The 24,267-nt window shown below is 32.8% G+C and overlaps 1 protein-coding gene across 3 annotated transcripts in view; it reads left to right on the forward strand.

The window, feature by feature from the left end:
- The window catches only part of LOC119612223, a 185,628-nt gene that overhangs the window by 134,129 nt on the left and 27,232 nt on the right, over window positions 1-24,267 (forward strand). For 2 of the 3 annotated variants that reach the window (XM_037967979.1, XM_037967986.1), the window contains 2 exons: window positions 108-222; window positions 14,265-24,068. In XM_037967979.1, coding sequence (XP_037823907.1) covers window positions 108-222; window positions 14,265-24,068 — 9,919 coding nt within the window. The remainder of the gene's footprint in view (window positions 1-107; window positions 223-14,264; window positions 24,069-24,267) is intronic. The other variant, XM_037967994.1, reaches the window with a different exon arrangement.

The following is a 24,267-nucleotide window of genomic DNA, read 5'->3' on the forward strand; positions in this document are numbered from 1 at the left end:
AACAAACAATTATTTTTATTCCTGTTTCTATTGCTAAATGTGGCTGAGGCAATTAGTAGAAGAAAATACATTTTATTTTTAACTTTGTCTCTTTTTTTATTTTCAAGCAACATACCACAACTTTGGGAGAACAAGAAATACAGAATGCAGTCGAAGCAGCAGCCGTTATATTCAAAAAAGTCGTCTTACAAAGACGTCAAGAAAAGAAAGCCGCTGAAGAGGGTAAGTTTAAAATTTGAATTTGAAAAATTGTTTGGAAAATTATTGTGGTAATGGGGTTTATGGAGTATATATTACATACAAACATCTGTATAATCCAAATATTCATACACATATCGTCACCTGAAATGCAAAAAGGCATAACAACCAAAAATTTTAAAATCGACTTTTTGATTGCAAGTGGTCCACCACATCGAAATGCAAGTTTTCGCAAATTTTTAGAACTCTATTTTTAGAACACCACTTTTATTAAGATTAATGCTAGTAAAAGTCCGAATGTTCTAAAAAGCATCTCAAAAGACAATGTCTGGAGTCACATTTATATTCAAATATGTCTACTAATGTTCGGATATAATACATGGAAGAAACAGACATTTTTAAAACAACAATAGTTTTAATTTTATTTAGTTTTTTGTCTCTCCTGTAAAATTTTGAAGTGTTGTTACGCCCTTTTGCATTTCAGGTGACGATATATTTTATGTAAATTTATTCTACTAATAAAATATTTGGTCTAAATTTCGCTATAAAACAAAAAAAAAATTATTCAAAACTAATTATAATGTTTTATTGCTGCTAAACCAGTGGGTGTGGATTTTTTTGTTCTTAGTCCAAAAAAATTATATTTTTGCTTACGATCAAGTCGCTTCATTATTCCCTACGAAAAAATTTTGCTTAAATTAAAATTAAAGATATTAATTTCTTTCTGTTAATTTCTTTCAAATGTCCTAAAATAAACATGTTAGAGTGCTATATTCGGCTATGACGAATCTTAAATACCCTCCACCAGCAAGCTACTTTTTATTAAAACCCATTTAACTATCTAATTTTTAAATAACTTGATAACATTTTTGTTTCCGTAGTGAGAGTACTAACATTTATGCATATGTCAAACTAATTTTAATTAGGTCTAGAAAAATGTATATTAATTCCGTAGAATGATTTATATATACAATATACACATTTATGTCGAATTTTATCCCGATGACTTTGATTGTCAATGTGGGTTTAAATAATTTTCGGAAATGATCCTTATATGGTAGTTGTGACCAATTATGGACCGATCAGGAAAAATTTTCGTATAATGATTTATATGCAAAAAAAAAATCAAGTCGAATATTACTCCAGTAGATTTATTAATTAATGAAATATATGCGTTGAAGTGATTTTCGGCAGTGGACTTTATATAGGAGCTATGACCAATTACGGACCTCTCCAGAAAAATTTCGTAGAATGATTCATATGTATGTACACAAATGTGTCGAATTTTATCAATATAGCTTTATTTTACTATGAAATATGTGAGTTTAAATGTTTTTCGGAAGAGGGTCTTACATATATGGGAGCTATGACCGATACGGGGAAAAATTGGTATAATGATATTATGTACACAAAACATATTCAGCTCGAATTTTATCATAAAAGCTTAATATATCAATCAAATATGTGCGTTTAGGTGATTATTGGAAGTGGACCTTATATGGGAGTTATGACCAATAGAGGACCAATTGAGATATACGTTGGTAGTATGATTTCTATTCACATTATATGACTTTGATTGTCAATGAGCGTTTAAGTAATTTTCGGAAATGATCCTTATATGATAGCTGTGACCAATTATGGACCGATCAGGAAAAAATTTCGTAAAAAAAATTCATGTCGAATATTACTCCAATAGATGTATTAATTAATGAAATATATGCGTTGAAGTGATTTTCGGAAGTGGACTTTATATAGGAGCTATGACCAATTACGGACCTCTCCAGAAAAATTTCGTAGAATGATTCATGTGTATGTACACAAAACATATTTGTGACGAATTTTATACCGATAGCTTTATTTATCGGAAGTGGACCTTATATGGGAGCTATGACCAATTATGGTCCTATCCGAAAAAATTTGGTAGAGTGATTCATATATAGACGAAACATATTTGTGTCGAATTTTATCAAGATACCTTTATTTGACAATTAAATGTGTGGGTTTAAGTGATTTTCGGATTATATGGGAGCGATGACTAATAATGGACCGATCCGAAAAGAAATTTGATAGAATAATTTGTATGTACACAAAACATATTAGTGATACAAGAAAAATTTTAAATGCACATGTATCTACTTTTAAAACAAGCAGATGGGTGTCTGGTACTTTTTTGACACAAAAAATCACAAAGGTGATTTTGGTACATTTTTTGGCCCTTTATAACTTTTTAACTAATAAACAAAATAACATTTTTGTAAATATTTTGAATATTCCTCCCAAAATTAGGAGACACCTGTTTCGTACTTCTTAAAAATTCAGCCTTTTTGGGTGTAAAGGGGAGAAAACTGTATTTTTTTAGCACATTAAGAAAACTTTTTCTATTTATTGATGTATTCCTATTAAATTACGAACTAACTCTCCAATATTTATTGTAATGAAATTTTTGCTATTTCACTGGGGAAAAAACTACCAAAAAGGGAAAAAATGGGAATTTAATTTTATTCGAACTAATTGAGCCAATTTTTATAAAATTTGTAAAAGTAGTTTATTTACTCACACAAAATAAGCTGTTGGTATATTATTTTGGAATTCGAATACTAAGGCCTATATAGGACCAAATTCGAGTAAATTGTTTGGTACTTTTTGAAAGCATTATTTTTCTGGAACAAATGAATGCAGATTTGAATAGTTTGAGTTTTATCTGTGATATATAGATTTAAATACTGAATATTTTGTAAACTTAATTCTCAAAAAGTATATTTCTAAGCGAAAAGATGAAAAATTTTACTCTTTTTATTAGTACTTTCCACTTAGGTAAAATTTATTCCACTTTTGGTACTTTTTCTTTCTTCAAATGATACTCTTTGTATGTTCTTTAATATGAATTCAAAACACATGATTATTAAACATACACGGTCCTCATTGAATAAGATTCTTTAAGAGAGAACTTTTTAGTACTTTTTATCTCATAAATGGTACTTTTTTAATTTTCTAAAATGTTCAACCTAGGAACATTAATAGGGACCTTAGTGAATGAGAATCTACTGAAAAGGACTTTTGGTACTTTTTCATTCATCAAATTATATTTTTTGAATTGTCAATAATATTGAACACAGAAACATAAAATTTTTGATTAAATAAGAGGTATTTTATAGTACTTTTTTCAAATTTTTAATACCAAACTGTACAAGATAATAAAGAATGTTCTGGGTGAATTTCGTGAATTTCTATTGCTTCGTTTTAACATGAACGTATTTTACACAGACAGACAGACGAACATAGATAAATCGACTCAGAATTTCATATGGATCAAGAATACATATATATACTTTGTTGGGGAAATCTGTGTCTTTTTCCCTTAAGTCGAAATATCCTAAAATATTGTCCTTAACTGTCAGCTGTTTAACTAAATTTAAGAAAATTTTAGGAATTCTCTGAATACAATTTCTGCTTGATATTTTTAATCATGCTTAACTTAAAATAGTCTGGACCACTTGTTATTATTTTTTTCTAGGCCCCATATAAAACTCTCCCGAAATTGGACATATAATTCTTGGTTGTAGTTCTTAAGAATTTTCATTAAATTTTACTTGTAGCTTAAAATTGTTGGCGCCATTGCGGACTGTTAACATTTTTCTCAATTTAAATAGATGTTTGCCCACAGTGAATAATCTGAATTTTTAATAAAATTATTATTATTGCCTACTTTAAGGCTGCTTTTTAAATCATCTACTACACAATAGTAGTTGTGCCAGTATTTTTAACTAAATACATACATATGTACATATAAGAAGTATTTAAAAATATATATATATTTATTTAAATTTTAAATATAAACTTTAACTACTTTGCAAAATAATTGATTTCAACTAAATATATAAAGTTTTAAAAGACTTGAATTAAAAAGTAACAAATCCCTGTTACTTTAAATTGATTACATTTTCAACCCGAGTGACATAAATCCTTTTTTGTTACAAATATAATAACGGAAACTATATAGAAGACAAATAAAATTTATTTACTTTTCACCTTTGTAAAATTTCAAACTTGATATCTTCAAATATTTAACAATATTCCATTTGAAATATAATATTTTGTCAAATTTTAACTTGCAACTTAAATTTACACACATACGCACATTCATACATTTATGTATGTATATATAAACATTTACACTTGCATTTATTTATGTTTACATTTCAAAAATTATTTACCTTTACATACATATGTATGTATGTACATACATATGTACACCTACAATCCACATGTATCGTATGACAAAATAAACTTTGTTATATTCACACGTACATACATACATTGTATGTGAACATAAATTTATCCTTCCATAAAGTTAAACATATTTAACAAACAACTGTAACAGCAACATAAATAATAACGACAGACAGACAACAGCAGTTTTAAATGTAGAAATGGGAACAAATAAAACAAAACAAACACTTTCAATGAATGATGATGACTAGAAGATGAATTTCAGAACTAATATAAAGAATTATTTGATATATTTAATTATAAACAATCACATACATTTTATATTTACTTATTTACACACAGATTCACAGCAGAAATTTCATATCCGTTATTTACTTTGCATACATACGTATGTATATACTACATCTCACATTGTTATAATTATGTAGCATACCACCAGGGATGGTAAAAGAGCAAAAATTTTACTGGTTTTACTGGAAAATCCGATACGAACGTCTGAAATTATATACTATTCACATATTAAGTATTTGATATTGAGTCGATATGGTACAATTTTTAAATTTAATTGACCATCTCTGAGTATTCTGAGTGTTTTTGTTACACGTTCACATATTTATGGAACTTTGTTTACATTGACATTTGCATGCAGTTGTGTTAGAATTTAAATTTCAAGGTAAATAAATAATTTCCCACGTATTGTATTCATCCACCCATTATATGGTAATGAATTTTAATTGGAGTGTTTTACGTCCTTGTCCCACCTAACATATTTTTCAAACCTAACCCGAAACTTGGAAATTTTTAGTCGAACTCTTACAAAAAGTTATCTTTATTATTTTGGGATCATTTATTAAAAGACAAGTACGAGTATTATATTTGGCTTTACCGAATCTTATAGATATACCCAAAATCAAAACATGTGTTCATGGACCTTTATTAATTAATAATGTTATGAAGCCTATTTACATCTATCACAAGTTGTGAACGCCAGACTGATTTTCGGAATATTACCTCTATTGGAGCTAAATATCATAAAATTTGAACGGTAAATGCTATTATCATAAATTCTTGCTTAGTTTCAATCAACTAAATTGAGAATATTATTTCGAATCCACAGTAAGTTATTGCTGTTAATTTTCCTGACTTTAAGAATTAAAACCGATTTCAAAATCAAATTTTCGAATATTTGAAATTTTTGAATATATAAAAGCATAATGCTTTTTATTTATTGATGGATGGATTTTTATCCATCCTATAGACTAGACTATAGACTAGACTATAGACTAGACTATAGACTTGACTATAGACTAGACTATAGACTAGACTATAGACTAGACTATAGACTAGACTATAGACTAGACTATAGACTAGACTATAGACTAGACTATAGACTAGACTATAGACTAGACTATAGACTAGACTATAGACTAGACTATAGACTAGACTATAGACTAGACTATAGACTAGACTATAGACTAGACTATAGACTAGACTATAGACTAGACTATAGACTAGACTATAGACTCGACTATAGACTCGACTATAGACTAGACTATAGACTAGACTATAGACTAGACTATTGACTAGACTATAGACTAGACTATAGACTAGACTATAGACTAGACTATAGACTAGACTATAGACTAGACTATAGACCAGACTATAGACTAGACTATAGACTAGACTATAGACTAGACTATAGAATAGACTAGACTAGACTAGACTATAGACTAGACTATAGACTAGACTAGACTAGACTAGACTATAGACTAGACTATAGACTAGACTATAGACTAGACTATAGACTAGACTATAGACTAGACTATAGACTAGACTATAGACTAGACTATAGACTGCATGCAAATGACTCGAAGCTAGCATTGACCAAAACAATCATGATAACGATCGGACACATGTTGCAATAACAGTTAGAAAGAAGCCATTATGAGGTTTTGTCTCACCCGCCTTAAAGTCTAGAGTCTAGACCTTGCTAACTTGAAGATATGCTTCATTTCAGAACAGGGTATCCGAAAGTTTTCAAAATATGTTGCCAAAAAAGATGAGAAATGTTACAATGGCCAATATTTGGAATAAATTTGTATTGCGCAAATGAGTCAAATGAAAAACTAAAAATTTGAATAATTCCGTATTTTTAAGTTATATTTCCAATGTTGTTTTCTAAAAAAATATAATAAAAAATTTGTTCTATGTAAGAGTTATTTCTATAGCAGATATTCGTACTCTGATACAGAGGAAAATATATATTTTGATAAACCAACAGAAAGTATCATATTTATCCCCTAACAACAGTTTTTAGTTTAAATTAATGTAACAAACATACATTTTCCCAGAATCGGTCTAATGTTATTCATTATATGCAGATAAAATATTATAAAAATCTTTCACATCTAATTTGATAAACTTAAAAACTTCATAAAAAAGCAAAAAATTACTTCTTACCTAAGCTAAATTATTATATACCTTTTGAAAACAAATCTCTTTTTCCCTTAAAGAACTATAAACATACATACTTAAGTATTTAGTTTATCACATACTTAACAATAATCTGACATAACTTTTGAAACTGAAGTACATCTGCTCAAATCCCCTGTGCGCCCTCAAACGATGAAAAGGATATATAATTCTGTCAAATATACTACTACTACTATGTACATTAAATATTGTAATCTCTTGAAAAACTACTTTTATTATATATTTTTTTTTTTGTTTTGATTTATTTCATTCATAATTTCTTGTGTAATATTCAAATGCTAAATACTTACATCCATATGAGTACGTTCGTTCAAAATACTTTGTAATTTAATGCTGTTAAAAGTTGTAAAACAAAAACAAAAAAACATTTCCCAGACATGTACGAATGTTATTCCCTCTACATTTTTCGTTTTCATTTACGATTTCTTCTTTAACATTTTTACATGCAACATTTTCGTTGGGCATAAACACCCACTAACTACTACAAACTTTTGTATATCTTATACGTATCTACAAGATATTTTATTTACTTATATTAAAGTAGTAAATGTAGATGTCTTGTTTATTGTTGTTGTTCTTTATGATGGTTTTAACATAATACACAAACACACAAAGTAATGCTAAATATTTAAGTAGTAGTAGTAGTAAAAGTATTTACCTGTAACTAAATACATTTTACTGTAACTTTTACTATAAATAAATGTATGTATGTATGTAGTAATAGAATTGTTGTCCTTTGTGAACTCACAGATTCACATTTATGTATATATGTATCAGTATTATAAAAGGTTTTCTGCACACACGCATATACAAATATGCGTATTTATTTCAATATGATTTTTATGATTTTTTTTATGCCGGTTGGTTTGTTTGAAATCTTTGGAGATTTAATTTTTATCTACTTACTACCAACATACACACACGCACACATTTTATATTCAATACAAAATTCACCTTTAGTTTGTTTCTGTTTGTTTTTAATTTTAGTTTTTGGGATTTATTTTATTTCATTTTACTTTATTATTTATTCTTTCACTTTGTGCTGTTGCTGCTGCTCATCCCTTTAAATGAAATTTTAATAGTTTGTCGCCCAAAACACACAAAACTCATATCAGGATTTGCAATTCTTGGAATTTTGAGTTGTTAAAGAGATTTTAGATATTTGTGTCTATTTTAAAGTTTAATGATGCTTAGAATGTTAGTTTTTATTTTAAGTCATTTAAATCCATTAGGTTTTGATAACAATCAAAATGTGTTAAAGACAATATGAAAATAAATTTTACATATTTCTTTTTGTTTTTTTAAATGATACATTTAGCTTTGTCGAATTTAATTATGTTTAAAGATAAGGTTATAATAGCTTAGTGGGATATTTTAGTCAATTGATTTAAATAATTCAATTCGTAGAAAAAATTATCAATTATATGCACATACGTCTTCATTTTTAAAATAATCGGTTTAGCCGTATAGGTGTAATCCACTAAAATTTAAAACTACGATATCTCCTGTAGGACAAATTTTAAACTTCATAGGAATTCTCCTCACGACCGATGAAATACATGAATGTTATAATTTTAGTTCCCTTAAGTACATTAGTTATTGATCCCAATCTAAAAACGGGTTTATAGACTTGTACATACCCAGCAAAAACATGGTACTTACTCAAGAACTTACTTTTCAATGAATACTTAGAAGGAGTCTTACAAATAATATATTACGTAAGTACTTACTTTTTAGCATTGACATGTTGTTTTCGAACTTTTTTTTTTGGTGAAAACTAATAGTAGACGTAGTGGACGTATCCTCACATTAAATTGTTTTCTGAGAAACAAAACTACCTTCTTAACTCCCTATTTGCAGGCGATCGTAGTAAGTTCTTACCTAAATTCATATTTGTAAGCTAGCGTGATAAGTACTTGCCTTCAATGTCATCCAATGGCATTTTACCCTCTTATATTGGAATGTAAGTTTTTGCTGGGATAATACGTAAAATGTAAAAGTGACGAGTAACTGTACCCAATAAACCGATTATGGGACTAGTTATAATGAGTTAGTTAGTAAGTTTGAAATGAGGATGAATATTACATCAAATTCTATACAGCTAGGCTTTCATTGTCCTGTTGAGCGCTCCTTTCTCAGTGTCTCTGGCGGCCAGTGAAACCCACTGACAGACTATCATATATATCATATATATGTATATGAACGCTATACTCAGTGTGCATTGCTACCCTAAAAACAATATAAAGAAAAAAACCCTTTACGATTTTTTATATTTCCTTTTTAATGGGAAAACCCACTCCCATTTAACTAGTCGGCAATACATATACTATGAAAGTATTTGTAATATATTTTAAAACTGTCACTATCCCAGTTTCTAAGATACACATTTTTACTTTGTATAAAAGGTTGACCGTTGGAACATTCTCTTATGGTTTTCCAAATATATTATAATTCTTATAGGACGTGACACGCCCTTTATTGCTAATCCGCCAATATTTTAACCGAATCTTTACATGCATGTCAAATTTGTTCGTGCAAAATTTTTGGGATTATAATACCAATAGTTTCTTATATATACGAATTATTGTATTTCATTCATATGGGAGGAACCATGCCCCTTGTTATTAATCTAGCAATTTATTACACACATGTTTATATGGATGTCAAAGTTGTTCGTAAAACATTTGAGGATATTAGTTTTAATGATTTCCCAGATATGTATACGAATTTGTGTATTTATTTCATATGGGAGATACCGCGCCCTCTATTGCTAAACCACCAATTTTTACCCAAATATTAACATGGATTTGGAAGTTGTTTGTGCTAAATTTTAGGACTATATATGAATTTTTATACTTAATTCATATGGAAGTTTTCCCAAATTATTCATATGTATTTCAATGCAGCCTGTATAAAATTTGAGGATTCTTGATCTAATCGTTTCCAAGGTATGCCTCCATACTTCTTATGTTCACATGCATAACAAAGATTTTCGTGAAAAATTTGAGGATTCTAGCTTCTATAGTTTTCAAGATCTATGAATTTGTGTATTTAATTTATATGTCAGATGTCACGCCGCCCATTTTTGTCTTAAATATTTATAATGATACTAAAGTGCATCCGAAATATGTTTGCAACTCTGTCATATGAGGTGCCACGCCTACCATAGCCAGTCCGCCCATTTCATTTACAAATGTTTATATAGATGTTAAAGTTGTTCGCAAACAATTTGAGGTACAATTTTATTCCAAATTTGTTTGCAAAAACGAATACGTTTCACAAAAAGAAAAATCTATTAAATTTAAGTTTATAATTCTCAATTCAATCTTAAGTATTACCACAAAATGTATGTACGACTTTGCCAATAAATATTTAAAATAAGTTAACATTGGAATTGATTACAAAATCTAGCCCAGAAATTCTTGAACTGAGTATAAATATATACTCGTACTATAAAGTATGAGTATAAAAATATTCCTACTGAATTCAAATAAATCACAATATTTAATATAACTATGGGTATCATCATCATCATATATGTATATTAATACGCAAAGCCAAAACGATTGGGAACATTTTCCGGCTCTATTACTTGACCGATTTTCTTGATTCTTTTTTTAATGAATGCAGATTCGCGAGCCTCACTGCAGAATGTATATATGATCAAAATTGGTTCAGTATTTTCGGAAATATAAGCGTTTAAAGTTTCTACCAATACACAATCACACAAACATGTGCTTTAAAAAATAGAAAACAAAATAAGTAAGCAAAACAACAACACTGTTTTTTTCATAAAAGAGAGGAGAGTGTAAAAACATGTTACTTCTCTGTTGATGGTTTATTTTTGTATTTTGCAAATTGCAATGATATTTTTGTTGTTGTTTTTAATAAGATATTTGTAAACTAATAAGTATACAGGCTTAGACAAAGCGAAAATATGATTTTATTGTTTTTTATTTTTTAAAAGTGTAAAGTGATACATTTTGAATGTAATAATGATATATTATTATATTAGTGATGTAAGATACAAGAGGATGATGATGTTTGACCAGGGAATCATTGGTGGGACAACAATTCTACATAAATGTTAGTTTTTATTGATTTTAAAGATTTTAATGATGGACAAAAACAAAGCCTTTTAAAATATAAGTAGGATAGTTTAGTTTGTCATGTCGGTACATGATACACCGTAATAAATGAATCAGTATATCGCTAATACGTAGGTTTAGCACAGTGAGGATTTGATGATATTCTTCTTTTTCGGGTTATTCTAACCAATTAGGAAGAAGGCGGTTGTTGAAATAGTAGTGTAAAGTGAAAACTGTAGTTTGTGTAGGCGATGGTTACTTATATGTTTTATAAAAATAGATGGTTGATGACTGCCCTTTCTTAAGGTGGTATTAGAGTAAAATACATATCGTCTAATACCACCTTTAGCAATTTATCGTTTACTATTCTTTTACTTGCAATTAAACTTACATATGTTAATATAAGGCTGGAATTTGTATGTAGTTTATTAACGTTTTCTTTCAAAAATTTCTTAAGAAGTACTTAAATAATTATGAAAAATTAAATAATAACTAAATCATGGACAAACTCTTGAAGTAAAGAGGCGTTTAAGTCTTATTCTCCAGATACAAGAATCTATCCCTGTTGCAAAATCTCTCTTGCCTATGCACTTCTATGCGAAAGCTAATAGAATGCCTATTAAAAGATCTTCGCTTAAAGGCCTATAAGTAGTACAGCTTCATAGAATATCTACTATTAAATTCGATTAAAAAACATTTAAATTTAAGCCAAATAAGTAGTAAGTCAGCTGAAAGAAGTCTTTATCGTGTGTTATAAGGGAGAATTTATACAACATAAACCTGAAGGATGGACTTTTTATACAAAAGGCAGCAAAATTTATTTATTTCTTATAGAGATAATATATACTATATATATTCCTGTTCCAAAAACACATTCCGATCTAAAATGGAGTTATTTAAGTAAAGATATTTATTAAAACTTAAAAAAACAATAATTTAAAACATCCCACTTTAAAAATTGAAAGTGGTTTTGATCGGAATGAAATCCTTTTACAGTCCTAATAGCAATAATTGAAAAATTGAATTTTAAATGAAATTTTGTTAGATCGTAATTTGCAATGTACTTTTGAAGGACTACTTCAAGTCTACCTTCTGCGCAAAAACATAATTACAAAAGATGAAGATATGTTGAATTTTGGTTATTAAAATCTATGTCCAGTTTTGAAAAAAAAGCTTATAGGTTTGGATTCTGTGCGCTCTTGAGAATATTAATCTATTTTTGTTTTTGTTATCTGTCAGCTATAAAAACCAAAAAACAAAATTGGATAGTTTCATAAACAAATAATGATTTTTCGAATTCAATTGTTACAGCCCTATTGAAAATATTTTTAGGGGTTTGTACTTTTCTGATTCCTCTTAAAAAATTACAATTTCACTTCCAAATAACTATAAAAAATATATTATAAAAATAAATTCTTGAGAATGACTTCAGGAGTAATGAATTTGGAATCAAATAAAAGAGACATTCCGCCTATAAATAATCTGTGTAAAAATCATCAGTTCTGTAGGTCTTTTCTTTTTTTGTTGGGATATAGAGATATAGGTTGAATATTATTACAGGTTACAATAGGAATAGTGCTGGGCAGGTTCGACATTGTTTACGACAAGGGGCATGGATGATTGCTGGAGGAATTGGCAAATTGTTAAACATAGGAAAATATCATATTGTAAAGAATGAATACATATATCATATCGTAAGTTTTGCATAGATTTTATAAACATTTATGTAGATGATAATAAATCGAAATATTTTTGAAAAGTATGTTGCATAAATAATTTTAGAACTTAGATTTTAAACTTCTTTCAGAATTTAACAAAATTTTATCACATTTTCTAAAAGAATACGTTTATCAAAGCAAGTTTTACACTTTGATAATAGTAATAGGAATATTTTTTTAAAGACATTAGAACTATAAAAATAGGGATTTATTTTGCAGCATAAGTATGCAATCTTTTCTTCAATGGTTCCTGTCGAATTTCGGCCGCGGGGCGAACTCTAGTAAATATTAATGTGCATGTACACATCTATGTTAGCAATTTAAATGTATATTTTTTTGGTAATAAACATTTTTTTTGAAATATTCTGAAATCAAGTTTAAATCGAGCTTAAAAAAGGAAAACTCAAATAATTTGTTTAATTTACTTTTTTTCTAAAATGATGTGAGTTTGTTCTGAGTTTAGAAATCAAGTAGAAATAGTGCTCAAATTAAGCACATTTTGTTATAATTTCAATCAATGACACAATTACTTTCTTTATAAAGGATTAAAATAAACCAAAATAATTTGATTTAATAAAATTTTTACAATTTAAAAAATAAAATTTAAATAGTTACGTTAGGTAATTGGAAACATTTCAAAATTTTCTAATTAGATTTTATATTAATTGCTTTTGATTAAAATATATTTCATTAGTTTTCACTTTCTGGAAATTTCTAATAACATTTCAGGTAGTCCTAACTATTTAAAAAAAATCCAAATTATACTCTAAAAATTTCCACTTGCCATAAATACATAAAATTTCACATTTTATTAAAAATATTTGTTATCTGAAAAACACTTAAATTTTCGAAAGTATAATAAAGTACAGTTAGACACATACATATGTATGTATGTACATATCAAACAACTAATATTTATGTTTCTTAAATATATCTAAAAAATACTTTTTTAATTTATTTGAAATTTCTAATTGAACTATAACTAAAATTAACAACTACCAATCAACATATTTATTAATTATTTTATATAAAAAATTTTAATATTTTAAGAAAACATTAAAAAATTTCACTCGTTAATAACATATTCCTCTACATCTGGCAACCTTTTAATATGTTTCATAATAATTAATTAACAAGTAGTATTTTAAATTATTTAACAACTCATTAACAAATTGTTTGGTATACGGCTTTATTGGCTTTTAATTCATTCTCCACAAAAACTTAACGATTCATTGATAAAACTTAAAAAAATAAAAAAGCGACAATAAATTGTGGGCGTAATTTTGTATATGATAAAAAAATACAAAATTTCCCATAGAAATTATGGTCTCACAGTATCGTTATCTTCACAACATGGTGTATGGTGCATTTAATATATAAAATAAAATACTAACCCGGTTTATGTTATAATAAGTAAAAACACATTTAAAAATATATAAATAAACAAATGATAAAGGTGTTGGGTAATGTAAATGGAACAACTATGAAAATGAAACATTTAATGACCTCCGAAACCCATTGGTTGTACCCCCTACAGATGCATACGATACCATGGAAACCTCTTCGGAATTGGAATTCAAATCGATAACAATCAATCACGCTCAATACAATATGGAAGCGGACGAATTTAAATTGGTTTTTATTAATTCCACCGATTCCTCATCGTGTCGTGATGAGGAAGAGTTTGAAGACAGTAGTTCGACAACTTCCTCTTCCACACATAATTGCAGTAGTATCGCCATAGACGACTGCGATTGGGACTACTTTGAACCGTCTATGATTAGTACCAGTATTACCAAACATGTGCTCTATTCACCCTGTGGATCTCCCTTAGTAGCTAGAAGACGTCAGTCTAGAGAGTTTAAGTCTAGCGATAGCACAGCTTCACCCATGGATTCGCCCTTAATGTATCGTAAACAATTGGTAACGTGTCCTCGTGTCAGAGAAAGCGATACCGGCACCGATGAGGAACTTTTAATGCAGGGTGAAAGTTCTAGTTCGGATGGTTATTTGACAAGGTCTTCGACTACTTCACGCAGTCAACCACAAATGACCATGAAGACTAGAATCAAGACTAGACTTTTGAGCAAGGAACAACATCACCATCATCACCACTATGCCAAACATCGCCACAGTTCACCACGCAATAGTCATTTGACAGAAGCTTGTAGTTGTGGAGCTACGAAATTAAATCAAAAACAAGAGAATATTTTAGCTAGTCCAACTTTACAGCCTCAGTATGTGCCCATACCAGTACCGGTGCCTATTCCTGTACCCATGTCGGCCTATCCCTATTGGAATGCCAATGATTTGTCACCACAGTTGCAGGCTTTGGGCCATGATAATGATGGGAACAATTTATGTGCTTCTTTGCAAAAACTTTGGTCTACGGCCCAGAGCAATTTACCCAATTCTTCAGCCAGCTCTTCCAATCTTCAGGCTGCTGCTGCAGCAGCAGTTGCGGCCACATATCAAAAATTGGCAGCACATAAATTGGATACTAGTTTCAAGTCATCGGCCCCCGATCTAAGTTCATCCACTTATTCTCTAGTTGGCATGACTCAGTCTCACTGTTCCACCTCTTCCGGTTATGGTACGAACACCACTACCGGCGGTAGCTTGGAAACCTTATTAAATGTTGAAAAGCTTACGGCTGGTGTGAATCAACTGGAACATAACCACCACCATCAACTACCGTTGAACAACCACCTCAACAAACAATCAACTGATAAAACATATGTTACCAAAAGACATTCCCTGCACACTATACCAGCGATTGTAGATGAAGACGACCAAAAACAAAACCACCACCACTTCTATCAGCAGCACTCGAAGCAGCAGCAACAACATAAGGCATTAAATGAATACAATGTTATCGATGACTGTGGTTTCAGCTGTATTCCAGCTCACCATACCTCAGCCATGTTAGTTGATACCAAACCTTCGTTGGGTTCAAGTCGTACTTCAAGTCAAACGGATATACGTGAGCACGACGTAAGACACGGGGACGTGGTACGGGAACGCGAACGGGACAGTGAAACATTTGAAAATGAAACACGCTCCAATACGAATAAAAAACAAATTCAGTCAATAAATTCAATTGATAACAACAGTTCATATAGACAAACTGACAATTTGTTCATACCAGAAACAAACGACGAGAATTTGGATAAAATTATAAAAATTAACAAAAAATCTATTGAAAATAGTGATTTAGAAGTAGAGAATAAACAAGTTTTCAATTTGACTAAAGCTAATAGTTGTACGAATAGCAACAAAAACAACACCATCACAACCACGCACACTACCACAAATTTAACAAAGTCCAACAATACGGCCAAAACTAGAGATAAACAAACAACTTTGGCTAAAAACACAGCAGACAAACGGCAACAACAGCTGCCAACTAAATTAATAATTAAAGAACCAACAACTAAAACAAACGAAATAACAAAGAGAACAACACCACCACTACCACTGCCACCAACATCATTATCATCATCGTCATCGTTAGTATTACAAAAAGAGCAACATACTACACAAACGTATGGAGGAACAAATAGCAATGAAACCTCGCTCTCAGATCAATTGGGAATAGAGAAACAAGGTGGGAATGAAAAACAGTTATTATTATTGTTAAAACAACAACACGAAGCCTATAATGATAATGTTATCGTTAATTATGATGTTAAACATAATGACGACGGCAACTACCACTACGATAATGATGTCGATGGTGATGATGATGAATGTAATGAAAAAGCTGTAAAGCCGGTAAAAACTTGTTTGCCCAGCACTAAAACAAAAAAATCTATTTGCACAGATGATTATGACGCTGGTGGCGACTACCAGTTGTTGTTATTGGCTGATGTAAAGAGGCAAACCAAGAAGAAGAAAAGTTGTAAAACCACTGCTGCCGTTGCAACTGCACAACAAGCTTTTGAAGAAAATGTGAAAAACCAGACAAAAAAAACTACATTATTTACAACATTAACAGCACCAGTACCAACACCAGCAACAACAACAACAACTACCACTACCCCAGCAATTGTGTTAACAACATTAAGTACACAAAAATCTATACAACCTGCAGTCGTTGGAAAATCGCCAAACGCAACGGTGGTGCAAGCGGCGGCCGTATCCACTAACTTTAGTAAACGTAGCAGCAGCACTAGCAATAATACAACACCAACTGCAACTGAAACAGAAGCGATAAGAAAATTATCTAAAAATAAAATTAAAAACATGATAAAGAACCCAAATCAAATAAAGTCTGACGACGAAGAAGACAACAATGATGGTTACCTACAGAGTGAAAGAAATTTCCTGTCAACCGATTCAGAATCGAAATCGCACAGTGAGGATGATGACGCCACATCATCGGAAAATTCTCAAACTGAGAACGAGCAAGAGGAGGCAGTAGAAGAGAGACAGACTAAGGAACGCAACAAAAAAGCTCTAAAGAAAAAACGAACTACAAAAAGCATTAATCGGTCCTATAACATTGTCAACGATGAAAGCAATGAAAATTCCAACAATTCTACCCCCAACAGCTCCTCTCAACACTCCTCCAATGAGACAGAAGAACACAAAAGTGATAGCGTTAGTGACAGTGATAGTGATATGAGTGTGTCTAGTTCCGAGTCCGTAGATACCGATGATACCGGTAATGTAGCCGACAGAAGACCGCGTAAAAAACATTTCGCCAAAGTCTTTGTAGTAAATCGTAAATCGCACAAACGTAATGGTACGCCGGGCTATACAAGTGATTCGTGCACTCAATCCTCGTCGGAGGCAAATTTGGATGACTCCTCCGACAATGATACCGATACCGAAAGAACCCATTGTGGTGTTGTATTGCGTTGCATTAAATTACTCAACGAAGACAGTGACAACAACATCGAAATTAAAGAAATACGCGATTCGTTGCATGAAAGTGACAGCTGCAGTGATTCAAGTGCCCATGATTGCAAACGTGACGCTAATTGTTCGCTAGACAACGATCAAAATGATAATCATCGTACTGATAATGAATCGCATGAACAAGAGAACTTAGAAGAAGACGATGAAGATGAAAGTGAATGTAGATCATTGTATGTTTGCACCTCGCGCGAAGAAATTGCCAATTGTATTTTTGTCGTTGGCGGTCAAACAGACGACGACAACAATGGGGGTGTTGTTTTGCAAAAAATTAGCCTGCTAAATACAGAGGAAAATTTATACGATTTAAATGATAATGTTGATAATGATCATGGCATAGTTAGCCAGAAAGTGGCAAGTGAAAAACAACAAAACGTAGTGGTGCCTTTGCAACCATATACGAAACAAAATTTCTGTTTATTAAATGAACAGCACGAGCAATTAGAGCATTCGAATGCAACGCGTGTTGCCAAACATGCTTCACTGATTACGGCCGTTGACTATAAACAGCAGCAACAAACTGATAAAATGCAACAGCAACAACAATCAACATCATCATCGCCTTCTACGGACTTGGTGGTGGATGAAGCTTGCGAGGAATTGCATAGCATCTCCAATGATGTGAATCGTTTGTTGGCTCTGACCAAACAAAATTCCGAACTGGAAATAAAATTGCAAAAACTGAAACGTGGTGTGGCTGAAATTAACCAGGACTATTTAAATGACTTGGGCGGCACAGACCAGACCTCATGCCCATTGACTGCAGAACAAGAGAAATTACACAAATCTACTAAACCTAATGAAAGCATTCCAAAGGTTTCCTTAACATTACAAACGACTGCAGATAGCGTTCCTAAGGTGAGAGAAGAGGAGGAGGAGGTAAAGGCTTTGGAAGAAAAATTGCTTAATATATGTTCTATGATAGAAACTAAAAATAAACCTAAAACCGGTAATGTAACACTTACATCAACACAAACAATAACAAAAGAAAATAAAAACAATAATGAAAATGTTCTAAACGACTGCTTAACGTCTTCTTCTTGTTCGTCATCAACGTCTCCAGCAACAACAAAAAACGACTACATGAAATTGAAATATGAGCTAGAAAAAGTGGAAATACCTGTCATGAAGCCAACAGCAACAACAAAACACAACAATAAAGATAAATTACTACCAGAATCGACTACTTCTACAACTACTACAACTTCCAGCTTCAAACATGACGTCTACGATACCGACTTTAACATGGTCTTTGCCACAGCACATGAAAACCTTTCCTCGGTAAAACGTGACTCCATAGAAGATTTTAAAGTCAACCATGTACGTTACGTGAATGCTGATGATGGCGATCGGTCAGAACATGTTCTCTCCGAGGAGGAAGTTGAAGGGGTGGATGATGACGATGAATGTGCTATTGTTTATGAAAACAAAAGCCAACTTCATAATGATGACGAAAGTAAATGTGAAATGAAGAAAAATCAAAACAAACTAACAAAAACATCAAACATTCATAACACTGACAACAACAGCAGCAGTAGTGGTGCTAATGGTGGTAGTAAATCTGACACGAGTAGTGGTAGATATACCTGTAAAACATTTAACGAACAGGTAACTAAAACATATGACGAAGAGCGACAACAACAGCAACTAACCAAAGCAGCTGCTTCTAAACGAAGTTTAAGAGAATTGAGCAATAAACCAGAACAACAACAAATCAACGAAGCGTGCAAAATAAATGAACTTATACTTGACGGTTATTCTTTTTCCACTACTTCTCCGGCCTCTCCCGTTTCTACAAATTTCACAGAATATTTTATGGACTCATTAGAAACTACTGCTAATCTTCCCTCTACAGGTAGAGAAGAAATAGAAGAAACGCAATCACAACAAAAATCAAAATACAACTATGAACAACAGGTAGTTTCTGATGTTAAAGAGAAGAGTAGCGAACCGTTGATGTCGTTAACTTCACAGGTGAGCAAAGAGTTTTCGTGCTCAGAGATCAATATGCCGTCGTATAGTAAAGTTATACGTGCAGAGTATGCTTCGTTACAAGCAGTTGAAAATGAAATGTTAAACGAAACACACGGTAAACAACGGGGAGATAGCGACCATCGTTTAGTGCAATCATCATACTATGACGATTTAAAAACGCCAAATGATTACGGTAACTTGGGTGCGATACGTAAATTGCAACAACAAAAACCACAACATTTTATACAAACAATAACAGCAGCAACAACAAGTGAACCATCTACGATAAAATACTTCAATCAAAATCAACACCAGCAAAAACAATATTTTAATATAAATAACGAAAATAATAATAAAGTGGAACACAATAAAGATAAAACAGAATCGTACTACGACGATTATTATCAAGACCTTAACGAAAACAACAGCGACGTGGACGCCGACGACGACGTTGTAGACGAAGTCGTCAACGTCTACCACAACGAAGACGACGACGACGTCTTTGGTTTTAATCATTCTGCATCCAAAAATAATCTACATAATCGTTCTCAGCAATTATCATCGAGTGCAACAAGTTCTACAAGTGACGATCCTAATGAGATCTCGGATATAACAAATGTAAATATTGTTAGTACGAAATCATCGATTGTAACGCCAACAAAGTATCGCAGTACACACGTAAATAGTTCGCCAAATACTTTATCCGCCAAATATCGTAGTTTGATAATGATTACAAAAGATCAAGAACTCGCGCAACAACCGAATGAAAGTGACGTTACGGCACGTGTAAATAGTGAAAATCAAATAGAAAAATCTCATAATAGTAATAATGAAAATAGTAATAATAATTATGATAACGATAACGATAATGATAATGTCAATGAAAATGATCAAATGAAAAGTGTTAATAGTGCAAAAACAAGTGAAAATCTAAAACAAATGTCTGAAATAACAACAAACTCAAGTGTTTATAACAATAAGAACAACGATGAATCATCGCCAGCCACTCAATTAAAAATATCCTCTCACCACAAAGATAAAATAAGTGCAAACAACGAAAAGATAGAACAAGCAATCGCGAATACGTCATTACTTTCGGTAGATCTACTAAGAGATCAACGAATAACAAGTAACGATGATAATGATTATGATAGTTATGAGGAATATGTTGACGATTCAAATGTGACAATTAAGAAATGTACTAAAATACCTCCGGTTATATTGGAAGATGGGCTGGCCGATGATGATTCCTGGGTGGAGGAACTCAGTGAACATGGAGATGGTGGCGATGAGGGTCGTGCAGTTGACGAAGATGGAGAAGAAGATGATACTACTCCTACTTGTACCGATTCCGAAGATGGCGATGACCCTCACACCATGGGCATGTTTCATGATCGCGAAGAGGAATTGAGAGGGTATCATCGCACTGCTATTGACTTTACCCTACACACCATAGTAGAGGAAAGTTGTGAAGAAAGTGAGGTGGCCTCGCTTAGAAGTCAAACAGATGAAGAAGAATTGGATGATTTGGAGAGAAGACGTCAGAGAACTTTGCAACATCATCATCGACTCTCAGCTTCAGAACTAGAGAAGTATTTCTTCTTTGGTCTTGGTGATGGTAAAGTAATGACTTCCATCGATACTCATGAAGATACTGCCTCGGAAGTGAGTAGTGTGTGTTCAGAAGGTTTGGATTCTATGAATACACCAGATGAACCCCTCAATGATGTGAACCAAGCAGCAGACTTGGCTTCTTCTCGTTTGGAGAAATATTTCATTCTTATGGGCTTCAATTCCAATGAGAATAATGATTCCGATGAAAGCGGCAGTGTGGGTAGTGATAGTGAGGGACATCCAAGTCCCAGTCAAAGAAGAAAACGTCTAGTGAGAGCCAGAACCACACCACGATCTCATAATTCTTCTTTAGATAATCTACTCGTAGATTCACAAAATAATGACAGCCTAGATAATACACTAATGCCTGCCACCACACAAGATATTATAGACTCCTCTGAATCGGAAAATTGTGATGAAACTGTTATCCACAACAGCAGTGCTAGTGAGAGAACTTCCGATGGCACAGATACCATGAAACGTAAAAAGCAATTGCGAAAACGTCATGACTCTTTAGATGAGAAAAAACTACACGAGACCTCACTAGAGGAGAGTAACAAGAATAGTCTTGAATGTCGCACGCCCACTCCTGGTTCCATCAGCAGCTCCCAGGCTAAGAAACAACAACATCATAGCCGAGATAGTGGATTTGTGGGAAGTAATGACGATTTATTAAAATCCCCTGAAAGTGAAGGTGCCTCCACTTCTCATCATGCCCGCACTAAATCTCCCACTATTTTAGAACAAATTAAAGAAGATAATGAAAAGATACAAACACCCATACCTGCCTTACGTTTAAGTACAATAACAGACTCCCCCAATTCCGCATCAACCTCAGACAATAGCAAACTATTAACAAATCCAACAACTAGTTCCAATACGAACTTAGTACGAAAAGACAGTTTTAATAACTGGAGTTCGGATGAAGAAACCAATTTAATGATGTGCAAAATGCGTCAATTCTTCAAGACTTTGGTGGTGGCTACAGCAAATGCACAACAGGGTTCGGCCAGTAATTCGAAATCCACTACACCAAATCAAACAACACCTATATCGGTACGTCGCATGAAATCGCGTCCGACCACATTCGCATATTTCGAAAATGAGTTAACGCGTCTTATGAAAACGGTTCCGGGTATAAACGATGAACAAGTTCGTGAAATTGTCGAGTACTTGAGTAGTGAAGATACTTGGTCTGATTCCTATGATTCGTCCGATTACACCAGCTCTGATTTAGAGGGCAGTAGCCAGAGACGCAATGAACTTAAACAACAAATATCCGCTAGTTGTCAACAGATTATAAACAAGTTTGAGGTGGATGAAGAGGGCGACCGTGGTGATGGTGGTTTACTAGATGATCCACGAACATCAAATCCCGATACAGCATTAGTATATCAAAAACTGGTCGCTTCTTTCTCCAAAATGGCAGTGGATAGTGCCAATCCCAATTTAGAATTGCCGACAGACATAATTGAAGCACAAGCAACAGAAAGTGTTAACGGTGGTGGTAGTCTGAAGAATGCAGATGCTAGTGCGGCCGTAGTTGAGGAAGATCGTATTTCCACAGGCAGCACACGAAGTGCTGAAAGATCTCCCCAATTATTTGCTAGGGTAATGCAACACATTGGCACAAGATTAGTAGCCCTAATGCATGAAGTTAGTAGTGGTAATGATACCCATGGAACTAACTCCCCTATGCCTGCACAGCGTAATCAACACAAACGTTTGCAAGCTAAAATATCAGCTACCACCACCGAAGATGAAGAGGATACACCTACAGAAGATAAAGCATCAAATTATGCGAGAAGTTCACAGTATTTACATCCATCACATGCCCAGCACATCTATCAAGCAACACGTAATTATCCACAGGATGAGGCCTACAATTTGGCACGTAGTAAATCACACGACCTTTTATTAGACTCGACCACATCTATGACTGCTACGAGCAGCAACAGCACGGGCAGCGGCGGAAATAACATCCATCATGCAGCTGTCCACAATCGACCACATCACCATCAGTCTAGCAGCGGTGTTAGCGATACCGCCGGCGAAGAGTGTGGAGTGGCTAGCGATTATGAGCGCTTCTCATGGCGCGGCAGTTTTGAATCAGCATTACTGGCTAATGGTGACTCCAGAACTAAATTATCTCAACTCGACCGTGACAACTCATCGTCTGCGTCCGCTTTGGCCGTTGCAAAGCGCCGTTCGGCAGGAGATTTGTTGTTCAACCATAAAAGTCTAAGTCGTGAACAACTGGATCGTGTGCGTTCCTGTGGCAGCATTGGTGGAGGTGATGAACATCATCACGTTTTGGAATCGTCGCCAGCAAAGCCTTGGCTATCATCCAATGATTCCAAGGACGCCAGACGTTCTAGCGTACCAGATGCTATTTATGAAACCGATACTTCATCTTCCGATGATTGTGAGGCATTTGTCGGCACACGTTCAACACTGCCACGCAGTCTAATTGGTGTGGCCCAAATGTCCACAACAAATTCATTGCCACGTCTACCCACCACCGCCAACCAAACAACAACATCCTCATCCACCTCTTTGGGCCTGGGTGCAGCCGCCACAGCAAGTTCAACGTCTGCTCTGGCCTCAGGTGTGTCAGCCACTTCGACGCCCATTTCATCGAAATCACAAAACTCGTTGAATTTCACACCAACAAACAGTGCCAAGAGTGCACGTTATCGACCGCCTGGCCTAAAAACCCATCACAATTTTGGCTCAATTAATGTCAAAAAGTGTGCCCAGTCCAATGCCCAGGCATTGCAACAATTTTTGTATCCTAAGCGTGATGCACGGAAACGTTTAAATTTATCCACGGGTGAGCAATTATTTTTATTTTTGTATTTTTAAGTTTATTTTTCTATTTATTTTATTTATTTTAGGGTGGGTCAATTTTTATTTGAGTTTAGTACTTTTTTGTTTACGTTTAAAAGTTTGAAGTTGTATTTTTCTATCATTTTTTGGAGTTTTTAAGGTGTGTGTGAAATGTTGTTGAATTTATCAACTTCTTTTTTTGC

This window comes from Lucilia sericata, unplaced genomic scaffold (genome assembly GCF_015586225.1).
Source record: "Lucilia sericata isolate MDLA Ls3-8-SP2 unplaced genomic scaffold, ASM1558622v1 Contig000034F_arrow, whole genome shotgun sequence".
Taxonomy (NCBI): Eukaryota; Metazoa; Arthropoda; class Insecta; order Diptera; family Calliphoridae; genus Lucilia; species Lucilia sericata.